Here is a 20,010-nt window from a genome sequence, read left to right on the forward strand (position 1 = left end):
CAGCCATCCCAAACGTAGTGGTTACAATTGTTTTCCACCATTATTGGTGCAACCAATTTTTCTTGATCCCTTTATGATTCATTGTAGTTATAGTTCTATAAATCTTCTATTCATTGTGCAGTTTTATGTTTGTTTTATTGTATTTCTAATTCTTGTCCAGTGTTCCAAGGGTTGCTATAGGGCATCATGAACTCTGATGGCATTCTCTATATTCTGAATCTTATCCCACGGAACATTTTGATTTGGTTGAATCAGTATTTTCTGATGGAAAATGTTCTAATTGAAAAATTTCAACCAACTCTAGTTTTAAACCTTCTGAAGCCATCTGGTGATATTACTCCATTTTGCTGAGGTTTCTTTAGAATTTTGTAAAAGTCTTTGTGCATTTAGTAGCTCAAATGAAGCTGGAGTTTATTGATATTATGGAATTATACTCATCGTAGATAGGAGACGAGGAGCAGTATTTAATTTTAAGATAGCTATGCAGCCCATAAAGAGGATTTGTAATGTTTAAGAGATAGTTTTGAGGATGAAATCAGTGTGGAAGAAGACCCTTTTAATACGATTAAAAACAAATTTAAGTCATGACCGATTATTTGGTAATTTAAACTAGAGTTGCAGGAATTGAGTGTAGGTAAAAGTCCAAGGGAACTATTAGTTTGTGGGGGTTGTATCTTGTTTTGTAACCCAAAAGGCTTTAAGAAACTAAAGCATTGAGCAGAAGATTTGGAATTACGCCTTGTAACAGAGAAAAGTAGAGTAGCAGTATAGTAAAATTCATTCTTGCATCCAGTAAATCCTAATTTGGCACTGTGGTGGGTATATACAAACCACATGCTAGGCCCAAAGTCTTTCCCCTATAAGCCTGCAGAGCATGCTTCTGCTGGAGGAGTGGGTTAAAAAGAGCTCAGAAGCCCAGGAAAGGGATGGTGGACAGGCTGCAGGAGAGAAGAATACTTCTTCATGAAATCTGTCAGAAAGTGGACCCTGAGAGAGGACTGCATAGCGGGTAAGGCCCCTAGGCAGTGCCTTCTCTGGCCACCTCCCACTTTGAGAAGGCCCTGCTCATTTGGACTTTGTGAAACTATTCACTGTTTGGACTATAGGGGCCAAGTCCCAAACTGAAGGAGCATATAAGTGGGAAGTACCAGAGTGGCAGATTTAGGTTGTCTATGGGGAGGAACCTGCTGGGTTTACTTCCTACAGTGTGTTGGCCTGGGACCCAGTGGAGAGAGAAGGCCCAGGTCCCCCTACCATGCCCCACTAACGGGCAAAGGCCTAGATGCAGTGGGGAAGCCCAAATGTGGAGAAAGAAGTGGTTTGGTTCATTTAAGCTATTTCAGATCACTATGTTTTGACATTTCATTCCAATTTTTCCATTCAAAACAGAATTTTGTTCCAAAATTGGGTGATTTTAAGAGAAAGCAAGCAAGAAAGAAAGATGATGTAAACCACCCCAAAACAACCCAGAATGAAACCAAAAACTCCCCAAAATTCACTGACTGTGCCACCTTCGGGGAACATCTTGCCCTATTCTTCCACCATTGGGGCAAGATCACAGATGGGAGATCATATGACACAGCTACTCGATAGAAATCCTCACCTTCCCCTCTCACCAGGTCCCCCCTGCCAGCTCTGTCTTGGGACCCCTGTCCAGGAGAGCCTCTTTCAACACAAGGTGGACACCCGCTTCAGGAAGGGTGCTATCGAACCCATGCCCACCCCCTTCATCAGGAGGGCCTTCTGCTCACCGTACTTTCTCATCCTGAGGAAGGACAGAGGTCTCTACCCTATCCTCGATCTCTGCTTAATCAATACTTTCATCAGAAAGATCAAGATCCATATGATGACACTAGCATCAATCATTCCCTACCTCCCCTAGGGGGTGTGGTTGCAGTGGTTCACAGCCCTCAACATGAAAGATGCATACTTCCATGTTGACATCCACCTGGCTCACCACAAGTTCCTCCACTTCTGCATGGGTGACAACCACTATCAATTCAGGGTCCCCCAGAATCTTCCCCAAGGTCTTTGCGGTCATAGCAGCCCACCTCCACTGGGGAAGGGCGCTTTGACTGCTGATATGCTCCATCTCTCACCCAGGCGGCAATAACAGTCATAGCCCTCAGCTCATTTCTCACCTCACTAGCCATCTGTGTCAACGAAGATAAATCTGTGCTCCTCCCAGCACAGACAATCCACTTAATCAAAGAATGCCTGGACTTGGTCACAGCGCGAGCCTTCTTCCCAGGAGTTTGCTTTGCCATTCTCACGACCCTCATGAAGACCCTGCGCTGCAACCCGAACATACAGGTTGTCTCTGTCTCCTTGGCCCCATGGCGGCCTGCACCTATGTGGTGCCGCACGCGCGCCTCCATATGCATTGCCTGCAACTGTGGCTCCTCTTGGTCTGCAGGCCCCACATTGCACACCAGGGCTCATCCTTAACCATTCCCAGCTGTGTCCACTCCTCACTTACCTGGTGGACCCATCCTACCAATGTGCTCCGAAGCATCCCGTTTGCTACCCCCATCCCCACAGCCACCCTGACCACAGACGCCTCTCTGGTGGGGTGGGGCACACACTTGGTCAGCTTCACTGCTCAGGGGAAGTGGACTCCCAGGGAGGTGCTTATGCACATCAACACACTGGAGCTGCATGAGATTCACTGGGCCTGCCGTGCATTCCTGCCTCTGCTGTGCGACCAACACGTCCAGATCCTCTTGTACAACACCACTGCTGCGGCATACATAAACAGGGTGGTATCAGATCCTGGTTGCTCTGCATGGAGGCCATCCGCCTCTGGAACTGGTGTCTCTGCCGCAACATCATGTCCTATGCTGTGTACCTCCCGAGGGTGCAGAACTCCATGGCAGACTCACTAAGCAGGTACCTCAATCACAATTGGGAACTCCACGACCCCATACTCTGCTCCATCTTCCGGGCCCAGGGCATCCCTCCCTGGGACCTCTTTGCTACCCATGCAAACCGCAAGCTCCCCCTTACTGCTCCAAGAATCAGGACTCCGAGGGTAATGCCCTCCTTCTTCTATGGCTGGATGACCTTTGGTACACTTTTCCCCCAGTTCCCCTCCTTCCCTCGGTCCTCCACAAGATCTGCCAAGACCGATCCAGAGTCATCCTGATAGCCCTGCACTGGCCCCGACAGTTCTGGTTGTCCGATCTACTCAGACTGTCGGCTAATAGACTCCCACCAATCAGCCTCCCCACCCAGCTGGACTTTCTCACCTAGGATAACAGCAGGGTTTGCCACCCCAACCTGGGTCTACTCCAACTGATGGCCTGTTTTTTTGGATGGGGCTTGTGCATAGACAATGCCTACGCATCACCCATCCGCTGTATCCTTACACACAGTAAACGGGAGTCCACAAGAGCATGCTATGCTGCAATGGAAGCAGTTCACCTGGGCACAACAACGCCACCTCCCTCTCCACGCTGTCTCCATGCCCATCATCCTAGACCACTTCCTGAAGCTCAAGAACACTCAGCTTGATCCGCATTGCGGCATTCAGCGCCTTCCTCCCTCCCTTGGGCGGCCAGTCAGTGTTTACCCACCCTACCACAACCCAGTTCCTTACCCCTACCCCCACTCCCGGACCTCAGCCTTGTGGCATCTTCCCTTACGTGGCCTCTATTCTATCTACTGGGCCACATGCCCACCTATCCATGAAGGTTCTCTTCCTGGTGGCCATCACCTCTGCTTGGTGGGTCAGTGAATTAGCGGCCATGGTGGCTGATCCCCTGTGTACAGTTTTCTATAAAGACAAGGTTTCCCTGCATCTTCACCCTAAGTTCCTCCCAAAGGTCATTTCCAAGTTTCATTTCAACCAGTCCACCCGTCTCCCAGTCTTTCATCCTAAACCACACGCCACTCCTGCGGACAGGATGCTGCACTCCCTGGATGTCCAGAGGGCACCCTTCTACTTGGACAAGATTTGTGCCTCCCCACGCCTCTTTGTAGCCATCGCAGAACAGTCGAGAGAATAGGCCGTCTCCTTGCAGCACTTATCCAATTGCATTTCTAAGCGCATTACAGAATGCTATGCGTGCTCCAATGCGACGCTGCCTGGCAGAATCACGGAACACTCCACATGGGAGCACGTGACCACCTCTGCTTCTCTGGTAGACGTCTCCGGCTCAAGATCTGCCCTGTGGCAACATGGCACTCTGTCCACACCTTCACAATGCACTACACCAGTGAGCAGCCACAGACACAACCATAGTATATGCCATCCTGGAGCAGGACTTACCCATTGCATCCTTGACCCGCCTCAGTGCTGATCACTGGTCCATATTCACCCGCATTTGGAATACATATAGGGGCCATCACTTGAGGAAGAAGAGAAAGTTACTTACCTGTAACTGGAGGTTCTTTGAGATGTGTGGTCCCTATTTGTATTCCAAATGCGGTGTGCATGCCTGCCATGCACTAGAACCAGAAGTTTTTTAGCAGCAGTGTCCGTTGACCTGCATGGTCGCCTTACATCACCAATTGCTAATGCAAGGTTATAAGAGGCCTTGTGGAGTGACATGCCCTCAATCTCCCTCTTACCATTGCATAGAGAGTCCACAGCAGAATGGAATGTGTGCGGGTATTGGAATACAAATAGGTATAGGTAAGTAATCTTGTCTTCCTCTGCTCTGCCATTAATATTTGTTTCAGCATTCTCTGCTGCTCAAGGGCTAGAGAAAAGCATTTTTAGGTAATGTTTGAAAACTTGGAATTATTTAAGGCAGGAGGAAAAGTAGTTGCTGAAATATTTTCATGTTAATATTTTTCAGCTGAAAAAATAAACTTTTAGTAAAGAGAGGTTTTGAAAATTCCACAGTAGTCACTGAACAATAACTTCACCATGGAAGAAGTAGATGTATGTTATATGTGGGCGTTGTATTAACTTCACCTTTAGGTTGCTGAACATAATCCACTCAGACAAGACAATCATGTGACATAGTTTTTTACAATATAGCTAGCCAATAAATAGTGCAACAATTAATAGACCAACTATAGCCATTGGCTGCAAAAGGGTCACATGGAGAGAAATATAAAACAGACTTTTTAAGGGTTAGATGTTTGTAGCATGCAGGAGTCTCTGAGATCAGACATAAATGTATATAGAAATTGACCAGGAATCTGTAACTTTATTGAATTACATAAAACAAAATAAAACTTTTAAAAGCACTGGGTTTTGGCCAACATTAAAAGGATTGGGAGTCAATGGTAGGTCTTGTACCATTACTGGCATCCCACATCCCTCTCAACACGCATATTTGAGTGTCCTCACTGTTCAAGGTCTAAACAGACATGAAAGCTGTACCACCTTCTGCTCCAGGAAATTTCCATAGCTTGTGCTGACAGGTCCATGAGAGTGGACCCAATGGGCTTGGGATGTTTGTTTGGTGCTTAATGCATGGAAAAGCCTGTCTTCTCCACCTTTCAGCTCTCACAAGGTTGCAAGACCAGCTTACACTCATAGATTTTAACCCTAACTGTGAAGCTAATTTAACCTGGGCATATGAACTCCCAAAATTGTGATCTGGGGAAAAAAATAAAAGAAGAAACCAAAAAGGTGCCCCATCCTTATGTTTTTAAAGTTCATAGCACATTGCTGTGTAAGAGACCAGACCGTTCCAAAATACAGGCAACCCTGCAAATGCATCATACAGCAAGGGTTCTCAAACTGGGGGTCAGGACCCCTCAGGAGGTCGCAAGGTTATGACCTGAGGGGGTTGCGAGCTGTAAGCCTCCACCCCAAACCCTGCTTCACTTCCAGCATTTATAATGGTATTATATATAAAAAAAAGTGGTTTTATTTTATAAGGGGGGGTCACACTCAGAGGCTTGCTGTGTGAAAGGGGTCACCAGTACAAAAGTTTGAGAACCACTGCCATACAGCATAACTGTGCATCTTAGCACATTGTAAACAGTAACTTTAAATCATAATATATCTGTTATAGCTAAACAAGGTGTATCTATAAGCAGCTGTAGAAAGGAAGGTTCGTGCAACTGCTGTTGGTAGGACAGAAAGATGTTTCCTCCTACCAGCCAATCCCAGCACCTGAAAAAAGTGTTGGGATTGACCAAGGGCAGCTCTTCTGAAAAGAGCCTTTCTTCAATGGCTGAAACGAGTGTTGATGCCATCCAGACGATTCACAGGCCCCACTCCAGCACCAATTGTTGTGGCCGACAGCAATCTTTATTTAAAATATAAAAACTGGACATACTGTGAATACAAGAATGAACATTCCGGCAGAAATATGCTCACACATCCCTCATTGAAGAATCTAGTGCAGTCTAACAAATTAAAAAATCAAATTAAAAAGCAGTCTTTTACTCCTCTGAATTTAACTAAATACATCAAGGTACAGTACAAACCCTGTAGCACTGGAGATCTAGAGAATCTGAGTTTGTTGTTTATGTGTATTTTTAACAAATAAGTTTCACTCTATTCCCACTTTGTATGACTCAATTCTAGAGTCTACTGTAGACTTCCAAGCTTACAAAGAAATATTTCTTTGGCAACTAGTGCTTCACGATGCAGCCATCTGCTGCCTTTAAAGTTTGTCTAGTTCTGGCAATAGTAATAATTGAAATGAATGAAGATTGACATTTAAGGGACAGAGTATTCTAAAGTAAAGTGTGTTCTTTCAAATACTTAAGACCAAAAAATATGAATTTAGGGACATTCCTAAGCTTGTATAATATAGAGAATTGAAATTTGTTTTAATGAATTTAAATATTTGGTTTTGCTGTAGGAAACAAAAGTTCAGCTAAAATCTTGCCACATTATATCCACTTTGGGGGGAAAAGTGTGTTAGGAAAAGACAGACTATGATGTCACCTATGTTTGGTTCCCTTCTTTGTCATAAGGAGCAGTTTGCTCCATATATCTTGATTTTCAAAGGTCCAAACAGCAGTTGGGTGCCTAGGGTGGAATTGTCTAAAGCACCTAAGGGTGCTCTCTTTGAAAGGCAGATGTTTCCTCCTACCACCAGCCAGTCCCAGCAGCTGGAAAAACATGTGGGGGAAATCTCACCCCTAACCCTGTTAACTTTCAGTGAGAGTTAGATGTCTAACTGGCATTTGGACCTTTGAAAATCTCCCTGCTATTACTACTTTACTCTATCAGAACTGTCGTGCTTGCTTTTATCATTTTCACTATGGAGAAATGAACCTGTCTGAAAGTATGAGTACAGTTTACCATGCCTGCTTTGTTCTCTCATGCTCACAGTAACCAAGAACCCCGCATGTACAATTAAATGTTCTTTATGAAATCTCTTTGTCAACATGTGATCTGATAGTTCTGTTTCAGATATCATTAGATACATACATATCATACATGATTAGAAATAATAAGAATATTAAAGGCCCTGTTATAAATGTCTTGCCACCAGTGAAGCTAGTTCATTAATGTTCTTTAAATGGGAAGATGTTATAAAAATAGTTTCTGGTTGTTTGCATTATACTGCTCTGACTACTCAGTTTTAGCTTTGCCCCTTTGAACCTTAATTTAATTGTATGTTATGTGGAAATAGAAAGAATCAGCCAGGGAAAGTCAAATACAAGTGTGTGATATCTGAATAGTCTTTTAAGTTAGTGATTAAAAAATTTACATATACAGAATTAAGTTGCCATCCCACTATTGTTGAGTTCCACCTTCTCGAATGGCAAAAATGAAAATTTATCATGTCTGGATAAAAGGGCTGCAACTTATTTGTATTGTGGGGTTCCATATTTGTATTTCAGTGAGTCCATATAATGTTTTCTCAGTTTACTAATAGAAACATGTTTTCAACTTCTGTTTTATTAAACTCTAAAATCTGAAAGTTCATTTGTTCTTTTTGGCTTATACACCTTCACCATTAATCAAGATTCTGCAGCTGAAACTCAAGTTCTCTGTACTCTGTGAACAATGTACACACCAGAACAGAGACTAGCTCACTCTCCAAAGGCAGTAAGAGTTTCACAGTGCTAAGAAGTGTTTAAAAAAACATTATCTTATTTTTGTTACTGAAGGCAGCAGAGATCACTAAGAGCAGATTGTTAGGAAGTTATCACTTTTACAGAGACATTCTTTTGACTGTGACCACACTTTAATGTGTGTTAGTGACAATAGGTCCCAGCGGTCATCTCCTAATTCATGTAGGCTTGTGCCTAAGTCTTTTGTGGGGATGTGTGTTTTCAGTCATAAATCCTTTAACGAGCCCTTTCACCAGAGGGAGAATCAGCCACTTTTATGAGGGGAGCCCTGGACCTGTTTCCAATAATAAGGCCCCCATCAGAGTCACCAACGTCTGTCTATTATCTCCTTTCTTCCCAATCTTGGCCCAGATTGTGGGATATGGGGAGAACTTTACTGCACCAGTAAAGATTAAACATATTGAGATAAACAATGCACCAAACTCATTGGGAAAGTTCATTGTATGTCTCACATAATTGCTCTGTGAACCAGGAAATCTGTAGGCAACATAACCACTGCCTGCTGCATGATGGTTGTGGTGTTGAAAAGAAGAGAGCAAAAAGCCTTGGCCCAGTCAATCTGCCATGTGGAGAAAATTTCTTCCTGACGCCAAACGTGGCAATTATTGATATGCTGATGACCCGTCCCACGACTTCTACTTATTGTTAGATGCAGAGCTTTGCATCTGGGGACATCCTGATTTAAGTAAAAGTCTTTTTATTCTACAGATGGAGTTAGCAGTGGCCCCACTCTGCAGACGAGTGTCTGATCTAGGAAAGTCTTATAGGCTGTTGAGGTCATTCAGGTGAGTTACAATCACAGTATCTAGCAATTGGTAATATGGTCAAATAATATTATTAAATTAATTTCCTATTTGTTGCTTGTGATTCTAATTAAAATCTTCTGGCAACTTCACTTGCAAATTAGCAACAAATTAATGTTTTTCCTTTTAATTTTTATTCATACTGTAACTACAGTTTGGTGAATTTTGTCATGCTAATGTCAGCTAAATTGTACCTTCTTGGATTGTATTTGATGTTAGTTCTTATGATAATGAACTGTATAGTTAGACTGAAGGTTTTCATAGAAACTTGCATTCCAATGTTGGGAGATTGTTTAATTAAAATAATATGCTTCTTGTACAAATGATCACCTGCCAAATTCTGCATTACAAAGCAATGATGCAAAGTGGCAAAAAACAAATGAGATGCACAGGCAGAAATAATTCTCTCTCTAAAAGACCTAGCTCAGTATTGGCACTCTATAAATAATAATATTCTAAGATGTATCTTTTTCCTTTCTTTGATGATTATATTGTATAACTTGTGCTTTTTCCAGGCCACTGCTGTTCCAGACTAGTGAGCATATTGCCAATAGTCCAGCTGTGGGAGATATTATTCCATTCAGCATTATTCTTCAGTTCTTATTTACAAGATCACCACCTGAATTAAAATCACCATTTCAGGTAACCAGGTCAAGATATCTTCCTTTTTGAAATATTCCATTAATAGATTAACTCTGCCACACATCAGTGCCTCCTCTCTAATTAGCTTTTGTTTGAACCCACATTCAGGATACAGCTTATTGGTTCTGGAGTAGCAGCCGTGTTAGTCTGTATTCACAAAAAGAAAAGGAGTACTTGTGGCACCTTAGAGACTAACAAATTTATTAGAGCATATGCTTTCGTGAGCTACAACTCATTTCATCGGATGCATTTCCGATGAAGTGAGCTGTAGCTCACAAAAGCTTATGCTCTAATAAATTTGTTAGTCTCTAAAGTGCCACAAGTACTCCTTTTCTTATTGGTTCTGCTTTTATTAGTTTGTGTCGAAGGTGCTCAGGTCACTCTTTTATATTTTCGTTAGTTTGTAGAAGTAAAAAAAACCCAAAAAAACAATCATTCTGCAGATAAGATATACTGAAGTGGGCTCACAAATTTTTTTATTCTCCCAGATGAATGTATGAGTTTTCCTGGTGTTCATTTTAGAGCTAACAATTCATAACTTCAAATATGTCCATGAAAAGGGTTTTATTGTTTTATGTTGTTAAATTCTTCTGGTCTATTGTTCAGTGGAGATGGAGGAAAAACTCCCTCTAAGAATTCTAAGTGAATCTACTTCTTTGTGTCATCTAAAATTTCTTAGATGAGAGCCAGTTTATTTTTATTGCTGATTAGCAGTTGTGATAGTGATGAACCAGCTTCACTTGACTTTAATTTAGTTTACCTTTGTGTCTGACAATTGTGTATATTTCTTTGACATTATAGCAAATATCTTTTATATACTAGTGTTTAATGGGTCCATATTTCTGTGTATCAGAGAGCAGAGTGGTCCATTGCCCGTTATTCCCAATGGCTTGATGACCATCCTTCTGAAAAGGACAGACTCATTCTCATAAGGTAAAAACAATTATTCTCCTGTTTGAATGTATTACCGTGAAGCAGTATTTTAGCTGAAAAAACAGGATTGCTCTTGTGAAGTAAGATGTGAGCTATAGCTATATTGTTCCAACAATAGCTATATTGTTCCAAAGAGTGTCACTTTCTGCCCATCTTTAGAGGTGAGCTGCAAAGGGTTTTCCCCCCAAAAAACCACCCCAAAACACTGCTTAGTTAAATTTTAAAAGAGGGAAAATGCACACAAAGTGGTTTAGGAATGTAGTAATCACTATATTTTCACAAAATTACCTCCTTAATATCCTGAGAAATCTAGGTTCCAGCCTTTCTGCTTCCGATGCTAGAAGCAAGTGACATCACAGCCATAAACAAAGGGAATTAAAGCAGGTGTTCAGAATGGAAAACTTCTGTTTGATAGTTGTGGTATCATTCATTCTGCCAGAGAAATCAAGAAGTCAGCAGTAGTTATGAACTTTTTCCTGATTTAGAATCTTAGAAAAGAGTTTTGTGGGTTTTTTCAAAATCTGCAATTGACCTTTAAGAAATGTAATAGAGAAATTCAACAGTGGTGTATAGCTAAGGAGCTACATATTTGTAATTATTCTATAAACTTGCTTCTACTTATTGATCATCACTTGATCAATTATCAGTTATCCAAAATGCTAACAAAATCTACAAGTCATAAGTCCTGTGTCCTCTCCTGACTTGTTTTCACCTATTATTATAGACTATATAATTGACTATATGGGGAAGCAGTGCAACTGATTCTGTACAAAATGCTGTCCAAAAACTGCACAAAGAAAACATATTGGAAAAACAGAGAAGAGTATTTTTCAGTCTCCGACCTTTTTCGGTTCCAAAATCTTAAAAGTTACGGGCAGCAATGGTAGTTAAAACACATTCAGACAAAATGGGACCTTTCAAGTGATGGGTCCCTTGTAGCAGGTATTTTCAGAACTCTAATAGTACTTGGAAATAACTCTTTCTTGACAAGACCATGCAAACAGTTGACCATGTGACCTTCATAGTATCTAAGCCTTGGGTCCTTTTGGAACACTGGAGTCATCATAAAATGCTACACAGAGGCAAAGGTTAACATTTGATTTGTTTACATTGCATATGACATGCTTACAAAGGTCTGACAGTGGCACTGCAGCCTGTGCTCTGGAGGATGGGAGGGGAAGTGCTGCAGTTTGAGGCTCTGCAGAACTTCAAATGCATCTAGAATCCCTCATGGGGATTCAAGGGATGCATTATGGAGTGGCAGGTCTGTTGAGCTGGCTTTTTGTGCTACACGACCTCTACCGCTTTGATGTGAAGGGATAGTGGAGCTATGGCCCTGCCTTTCCCTGCCTCCTTTTGGGAGTCTCAGACTGCTATAAGTGCTAGCCAGGACAATGCTCCCACCCCTGCACTAGGGTGCTTAGCCCCTGCAGGAGATCCTCTTGCAGGGCTGCTCACAATCTAGCCCAATCTAATTAGGAAGCAACATTGTGACTGTGTACTTATGTGCATGTACATTCCAATCATCTGCTGAAATTATAATAACTGGCATTTACATTTCAGCCAGCAATATTTGTGTTGAAAAGAAATACTTATCTACCTGTCCTTTTAAACAGAAATTAAAATATATAGTCAATAGAAGTCTGCTGTAAATATTTATACTTCATTAAGCTAATGATAGCATACATATGAGAATGGCTAACTGATGTATTTTAGTACAGATTTATTTCATAAGCATCTGTGAGTTATTGTCATGAGGTGGCTCACATACAATTTGGAATTAGAATTTGGAAGTGTGTGTACAACTATTAAACTGTTCTCCTTTTCTTCTGTGTTACACCTTATGGTATTTGAACCTGTTGCATTTAGAATATGTAATTGCTAAGTGACTCTATCTGCATCGTTTCTCTCAATGTGCAGCTGCAGTCAGAAACGCTAACAGAATGTTAGGAACCATTAGGAAAAGGATAGATAATAAGATAAAATATCATAATGCCACTATATAAATCTATGGTACACCCAAACCTTGAATACTGTATGCAGTTCTGGTCTCCCTATCTCAAAAAAGATATATTAGGGTACAGAGAAGGGCAAAAAATATGATTAAGAGCATGGAACAGTTTCTGTATGAAGAGAGATTAAAAAGATTGGACTTTTCAGTTTGGAAAAGAGACAACAAAGGGGGGGTATGATAGAAGTCTATAAAATCATGAATGGTATGGAGAAAGTGAATAAGGAAGTGTTATTTATTCCTTCATATAACACAAGAACCAGGGATCACCAAATGAAATTAATATGCAGCAGGTTTAAAGCAAACAAAAGGAAGTACTGCTTCACACAACTCATAGTCAACCTGTGGAACTTGTTGCTAGGGAACTATAACAGGGTTCAAAAAATAACTAGTAAGTTGTTGGAGGATAGGTCTGTCAATGGCTATTGGCCAAGAAGGTCAGAGATGCCACCCCATGCTCTGGGTGTCCCTAGCAGTCTCTGATTGCCAGAAGCTGGGCGTGGACCACAAGGAATGGATCACTTGATGATTGCCTGTTCTCTTCATTCCTTTTGGGGCACCTGGCATTGGCCACTGTTGGAAGACAGGATACTGGGCTAGGTGGACCACTGGTCTGACCCAGTATGGCCTTCTTATATGTTTGTATTCAACACCTAAAATAAATATGCAAAATATGTCTCTTCACGTCTTAAATAGAGGAGTCTTTTGAAGGTCACACATTGGCTGATATGAATATAATAATGCAGTTTGGCTAAAAAAATTAGGTTTTCTTATATCTAAAATCATGAAATCTTGAGGGTAGGTTGTAGTTCTACAGCATTCTCTCCAGTGCTGAAGCATTATGGGGTGATGATCACTTAGGATGAAATCTCAGACCCATTTAAGTCAATAATGAAATTCCTATTGACCTAATTGAGGCTGGGATTTTATGTATAGATGGGATTTTCAAAAGCGTCTAGGGCAGTTTTTCTCAAACTGGGGTCCGCAAGGGTACTCTAGGGTCTGCCAGCCCAGCTGATTAACTCCTCCACCTCCCTCCCTCCACTTCTCCCTCTTGCTCCCAGTGCCTCCTGCATGCTGGGGAACAGCTGTTCTGCAGTGTGCAGGAGGGCAGGGGGAAGAGTGGGGATGGGGTGTGCTCAGGGAGGGGAGGGGGAAGAAAAAGGTGGGGAAGAAGAGGGGCAGGGGCAGGAAGAGGTGGGGTGAGGTCTTGGGGGAAGGGATGGAGTGGGGGCAGGGCCTGGGGCTGAGCAGGGGTTTATGTGCTTGAGGTCCACAAACTTTTTAAAATCAAAATGGGGGTCCTCAGGTTGCTAAAGTTTGAGAACCACTGGTCTAGGGAAATTAGGAGAACAAATGTCATTGAAAATCAACAGGACTTTGTGCTCATAAGTCCATTCAGGCAACTTTGAAAATCCCACCCTTAAACGACAATGCAATTAAACATAAAAACAAAGCAAAATATAAACAAGTCAATGCATCATCATAAAAGTATCGGGGGAAGAGCAATCAAGACAAAAACTACTCTGAGAAAATGCTGGTGTTTTTTTAAATGGGGGAAGATAGGTGCCCAGGATGAGCAAGCTACATACCAAAAGTACCAGCCCAAAATATGATTCCCCGCTGATCCATAGAGTGATGGTGGGGCCCTACAGGGAAGATGATAATATTATACTGTCACCAGCCAGGGCAAAGCTTTTGGAGGAGGTTCCTCTCCATTAAGGGCTTTCAAAGTCAACAGAACCTGCTTAAAAGTAGCCTGCCCCTTTCTTTGCAACCAACAGAAAGAACACAAGGCAGTTGACCATGGCTACAGAAGCCTGTGGCCAGGCTTGCTATTGCATTTTATTCCAGCTATAAGTATGGTAGAAGCCCTACTAAGATTTGAACTATGTGATGACATTTAACCGTATCGGAACAGTATTTCAGTAATTGTGCTAGCTGACTTTGTGCTGATAGTAGTTTTTCCCTGTCTGCATTTACAGCTAAACCACCTTCAGGCCTGGTTCAGCTAACAGGATTGTTGAAACCATGTTAAGCCATGGTTAAATTTCATATTGTAGACTAGGCCTAAGAATTAAAACAGTTGAATTTTGTAATCCCAAAGGCATATATTAGTGTTGCAGATTATCAGTAAGTAATTGTTTTTAGAAGAATTTGTAGTCCTTTTGCTTTGTAATGAAGAATTGATTGTATAATATTACTTGTGGGAAATTAATTCTGGTGCATCTTTACAAATGGTACATTTGCTGCCATTTCAATTTGTAATCACTGCAGTTGCTCTAGAGAACTGCTTTTTAAACATTACTGTAGTAGGGTTATCGGGTTCCTCACAGCTTGTTATCAAATCCTTAGTTCCTTCTGTTCACTATGGAGTGACTAAACACTTTAAACGCTGCACAGTGAGTATGGCCAACTGATATCTATTAATGAACTATTTTTGTGTATTCCTTCTTGTTTGTCTTCCTATGGCCTCGGGTAATTCCTGGGGACTTGTATTTTGCAAACTAGTTGATCCACATACTTTTATTACAGTTTAAAAATTAAACCCCTCCCTTCTCAGCAAGGTTTCCTATTACTTAATAAAGTATCAAGTCAGATCCAGTTCCTGTAGACCTTTCATTGACTTTAATGGAAGTTAAATTGAGCCTGTTGTAGACTCTGAACTGCTGCAGTCATGGGTCAAATTCTGATTCCACTTACACTGTGTAAACCTATTAACTCCACTGAAGCCAATGCAATCACACAAAGTATAATTACACTGGTGTAATAGAGATCAAAATCTGGCCCAGTATATTAAACCAAGTGTTCTGAAACATTTTCATAGTGTGCACTATATCTTAATAGAGAAATTGTCTCAAGGATGACCCCCTTCCCATTAGCACTGGCAAAGATCAGTTTGTGAACCTTAGTATTAGATTATTCATGAAACTGAGTTACAAGCTTAATTTGGTCCACCCTGGTATTAAGTGCAAAAGTATGACCAGTTCAAAAGGTTGTATTGTGTTACAGGTACTGGTTTTCCTCTTCTTGCACGAACTGTTTAAATTTCCAGCTAAGTCAGACAAACCTAGCATCAGTCAATCAGATTGCTGAACGACTGGCCCTGATTTGCCGATAAGTGTACGGTATAAAAAACAAAAGCAAAGCAACCAACACAAGCTTGTTCATAAAAATACTTCGATATAAGTTATTTTTTGGTTGGCAGAACTATAGCCCAATTATTTGAGCTAATTATTTTGCAATCTTTAATAAGATAGAGTCCTATTCTTACTATTTTGTGTTTACATATAATAGCTTTTGTAATATTTTGATTAAATAGTTGGAGCCATACTGGTGTATTTTTATGGCATAATAGTCTATTTTCCATAGATATCTCCTCTTTGCCTTATAGTTTACATAGCACTCTCTCCTAATAAAATAATAACAATAATACTTATTTGTAAAGCAATTCATGTCCCTGATCCTGTAATCTGATCTTTCATGCTGATCCATGTGCCTTTATGCGGCCTTGTACATTATTAGTAGTATTATTTGTATTACTAGAGTATTTAGGAACCCCAGTCATTGACCATGAGTTGGTTGTGCTTGGCACTGGACAAACAGAACAAACAGATAGTCTCTGCACCAGGGATCTTACAGTCTGAGTAAGGGTCTGTCTGAATGAATCAGATGGCAGGATTGAGACATTAGTATTCAAAGTATATAAACATTAACAAATTAATTAACAGTCCATTTTATTGATATATACTGAGATTCCTTTAAGGGACAGTATCCAGATAATAGTTTTGTTAATTATTTTAATTTAGATATAAATCTTCATGTTTTGAAAGAATGTTTTATAAAAAACAATCTAGACTTATATAATCCACTTGTCCTGAATTCCAAGAAAGCTGATGTTTTTGAGCAAGCAAGTGAAATAATTTTAATAAGTGCTTTAAAATCCTCTTCTCTTCTTCTTTATGTGGGAGGGCATCTTAAACCTAGATTTTTTTCCTTACATCTGATGGCATTTTTCATGAAACATTAATATATGCAGAGTATCCCGCCAACCCTCTTTCTGTAGACTTCTCTTACAAATGAGATCTGTAATGTGTATCATGTCTGATTTTTTGAAATGGAAAAAGAATTAATGAACAGATTTTTTGTCCTTTATTAGATTTGAAGATGCTGAGTATAGGGCAATATTGGGTCTAATCCCTTAGAGACCAGGTTGTGTAGATTATATAAACAGGGTTTCTTCCCTTTTCTTAAACATTTGGAAGATACATACGTAAGTGACACACGTAAGTGACATATTTCTATATGAATATGATCCTGTTTCTGTTTCAGTGCTGCCTGCTACATGATATTCATTTAGCCCATAAATCATCTAATTCTTTGACTGCTCCTTATTTACAAGTATCTTTACAATGTACACTGTAGGAATAAATTAATCTACTATTCCTGGTACAGAATTGTCATGGTAAAATGATGCATCACTATTTAACTTTTTTGTGCCACATTGTCTAAACTAGTTTTTGTAAGTTAGGACTGGTGTAAGTGATATAATGTGATAACGTGACCTGTCTCATAATACTGTAAATGAAACTAGAGATTTAGACAGGAAGGAACCTCTCTTTTGGTAGAATAAGTTAAACATTTTGTAAGAAGTTATACAATTTTGTACTCTCAGCAAGCTAAGAGTGAAATCTGATAGCGTTCTTCCATGACTGAATTCACTGTGCGCCGTGCATCTTACCATCATTATCCATATTACCCGAGGACCCTTTGCTGTATGTCATGGTGCCCAGAGGCTACATTTATAATTTTCCTTCAAGAAGGAGGAACGAATCTGCCACCCCAAGTTTAGTTCCTAAGTTAAAAATTGCTGCAGCCCAAATGATAAACCGTCCTGGTTTTTTAACTGTATGCATCTTCAGGTAACCTCTGGGGCTAGCAAAAACGTTGGTGTTTTTGTCCAGGCTACAAACATTACCTCCATTTTTCTCTCCCTGCCAACACTCTATCAAAGCCCTCTGTTATGAGGATTGTAGGAGACGATAACTTGAGTTGTCCTCTGCACAAAGGAACTCCAGTATCTTGGGCTAAGCAAACTCAGAGACCTAATGCTAATGGGTTCAGATGCCACAGTGATGGGTTCAGTATAAGAACATGAACAAAATAAAATAAAATAAAATCTCACCCACTATACAGTTATTGCTGCGTTAACAGAAAACACCCTCTGTTTTACATGAATATTTTGTGTTTCATTCTTCTGAAGTGTGTTTTTCCCAAATCACCTCTGGGCCTTTGAACACCCCTGCTTCTCATGTTGCATGTGCATCCACTGCCCCAAACACACAGCTCCTTAAGCATCAGAGGGTAGCCGTGTTAGTCTGTATCCACAAAAACAACGAGGAGTCTGGTGGCACCTTAAAGACTAACAGATTGATTTGGGCTTCTCTCACTCCCACCAAAGGTCATTTTTAACAAACGCATAGTTATTTTAACAACTCCCTCCTCCTCCTCCCTCCCATTTCCCTCCTCTCTGCCTCTCCCACTTCTCCTCATGGCATTTAAAATCTGAATGGGGACAACACTGGACTCTTCCCAATCAGCACTGCAGCTATTGAAACTTATGTGTGTAGAGAGGGTCAAGAGGCCACATTGGAAGTGCTGTTCAGTGATGCAGCCAGCAGCAGCTTTCTTGCTGCCTCTTCATTGTTCTCAAACCCAGTGCCAGCCACATGTGGAAGCATCAGCCCTGTGTGATCCTCCTTGTGTAATTGTTGCAGGCGGTGGGTGGCTGGTCATTCTGTGGAGCACCAGTGGAGAGAGTGGGAATGAGGACTGAGGCTACGTAGAATGTTCAGGAAGTTGACCAAGTCCCAGCAGTCACTGTGAGTTTGGATCAAGAAGTGGAATAATTTGATCACCAGCTAACATGCCTGCAGCCTACTTTCTGATTGGGAAGAGGGCTCGCTCTTCCTGTAGTAGCATATGAGAGCATAGATGTTCTGGGAGGAGAGTCTGAGTGGCTGTTCAGAAGGTGTTGGTATGTGGTGACTCATTAGTATATGGTTACAAAAATGGAATACGCAGTATGTTCTGTAAAAGCATATGAGTACCTCAGGGAGTTCTCACCGGCAGTTCTCTGGTCGTTTGAAAGCTCTTAATACAACCAAGTTAATGAGTCTCAGATGTACTCTTAACACCCTTTTAACATAGCCTCAGTCTTGGGTGCTGTGCTCCTGTGCATGACTAGGAAAGGAACTTTCCCAAACTCAGTCCACTGGTTCCAGTAGGGGCATCTTGTGCCAGCCCTGCAGTGGGATGAAGGCATTGTCTGGTACTCCAGCCAACATTTCCTTCTTATCTGTGTTCTGTAGAGGAGCTACCCCAGGTAGCTGTGGTGACTAACTACCCCAGGCTCCATGGTTACTCAGTTCAGTGCCTCATTTGCTCTCCCTCTATGTTCCACTCAGGCTGTCCTTTTACTGTGTGGTGCTTTCTTCTCCTCTATCTCCTCCCTCAAAAATGTGTAATCTACTGAGTACTATGGCACCAGCCACAGTAACTTCCATTGATCACCTCTACAATGCCTGATATGATGCTAAGTTCCCAGAACTGGGTCTATCCTGCTAATCCACAAATCTCTGTGGCAGCCCCAGAGACAGTGCCAGGCTGGGTCATACACCGATGGAGAGTTTCAGAGGATAGTGTGTTGGGATGTTTTAGTACATCCTGGCCAAAGAGCATGCCGTTCTGCTTTTGAACGTAGGGAGCGACTGGAGGAGTGCCAGGTCTTTCAGAGATAATGGCATTTCTCATGAAGTCGAACAACTGTATGTTCAGGAATTGATGCTGATGGTGCATATTGAATCCCGCTAGCCTCTCCAAGGTGCCTGTAAGAGAATCCAGGTTTCTGACAGGTATAGCAGTACTGGCAGTACGCAGTTTCGGTAGATCCTGAACGTTGTATCAGCACAGAAACTTTTTTGTGTCCATAAGTGAGACACAGACTTCATACAGGAGGCAGCAAGACCTATTCATCGGAGGACATCCGGTTTGCTGCAACTGTTCTTACTCTGCAGCGTAAGCAGATGAACTCGTCAACACTGTCCATGGTGCTTGACCCACCCTGCACTGAGGGTGCTGGTGGGCCAGCCCTGATGTTCTGGATCTTGGTCTTCTGCCATGAGACATTCAAGCCCACAATGCAAGCAGAGTCTTGGAGACCTTGAAGGACAGAACTGAAATTCCATGGCTTCTCTACAAGCAAGGCACCATGGTTTTGTTGGTGGCCACTTCTTGACCAATCTTTATTCCAGTGTGTGGAGTGGCAAGTCCTAACATTCAGTCAATAGCTCTATAGAGTAGTGCAGAGATGAGAATGCATCCCTGCCACACACCAGAGGTTGTGTACAAATGCAGTGAAGGTTGTAAATGAGTGCACACCCTTGTGCTGTTATGGGTGTGAAGATTGTGCACCAGATTTAGCAGAACATCTGGGTCACCAGCTCCTGTCAGTGCAAGCCAAAGTACTGACCTGTAAACCAAATCAAAAGCTGCTCTGATGTCAGCATATGACACGTGAAGTGGGCAATTAAATTCTCGGTGCAGTGCAGCCAGAAACCAGAG

The 20,010-nt window shown here is 41.6% G+C and overlaps 1 protein-coding gene across 1 annotated transcript in view; it reads left to right on the forward strand.

Moving 5' to 3' along the window:
* The window catches only part of COG5 (component of oligomeric golgi complex 5), a 318,307-nt gene that overhangs the window by 288,379 nt on the left and 9,918 nt on the right, over positions 1–20,010 (forward strand). Inside the window, exons 19-21 of the mRNA XM_038390528.2 lie at positions 8,707–8,783; positions 9,317–9,443; positions 10,297–10,376. Coding sequence (XP_038246456.1) covers positions 8,707–8,783; positions 9,317–9,443; positions 10,297–10,376 — 284 coding nt within the window. The remainder of the gene's footprint in view (positions 1–8,706; positions 8,784–9,316; positions 9,444–10,296; positions 10,377–20,010) is intronic.

This window comes from Dermochelys coriacea, chromosome 1, assembly GCF_009764565.3.
Source record: "Dermochelys coriacea isolate rDerCor1 chromosome 1, rDerCor1.pri.v4, whole genome shotgun sequence".
In the NCBI taxonomy this organism is placed as follows: domain Eukaryota; kingdom Metazoa; phylum Chordata; order Testudines; family Dermochelyidae; genus Dermochelys; species Dermochelys coriacea.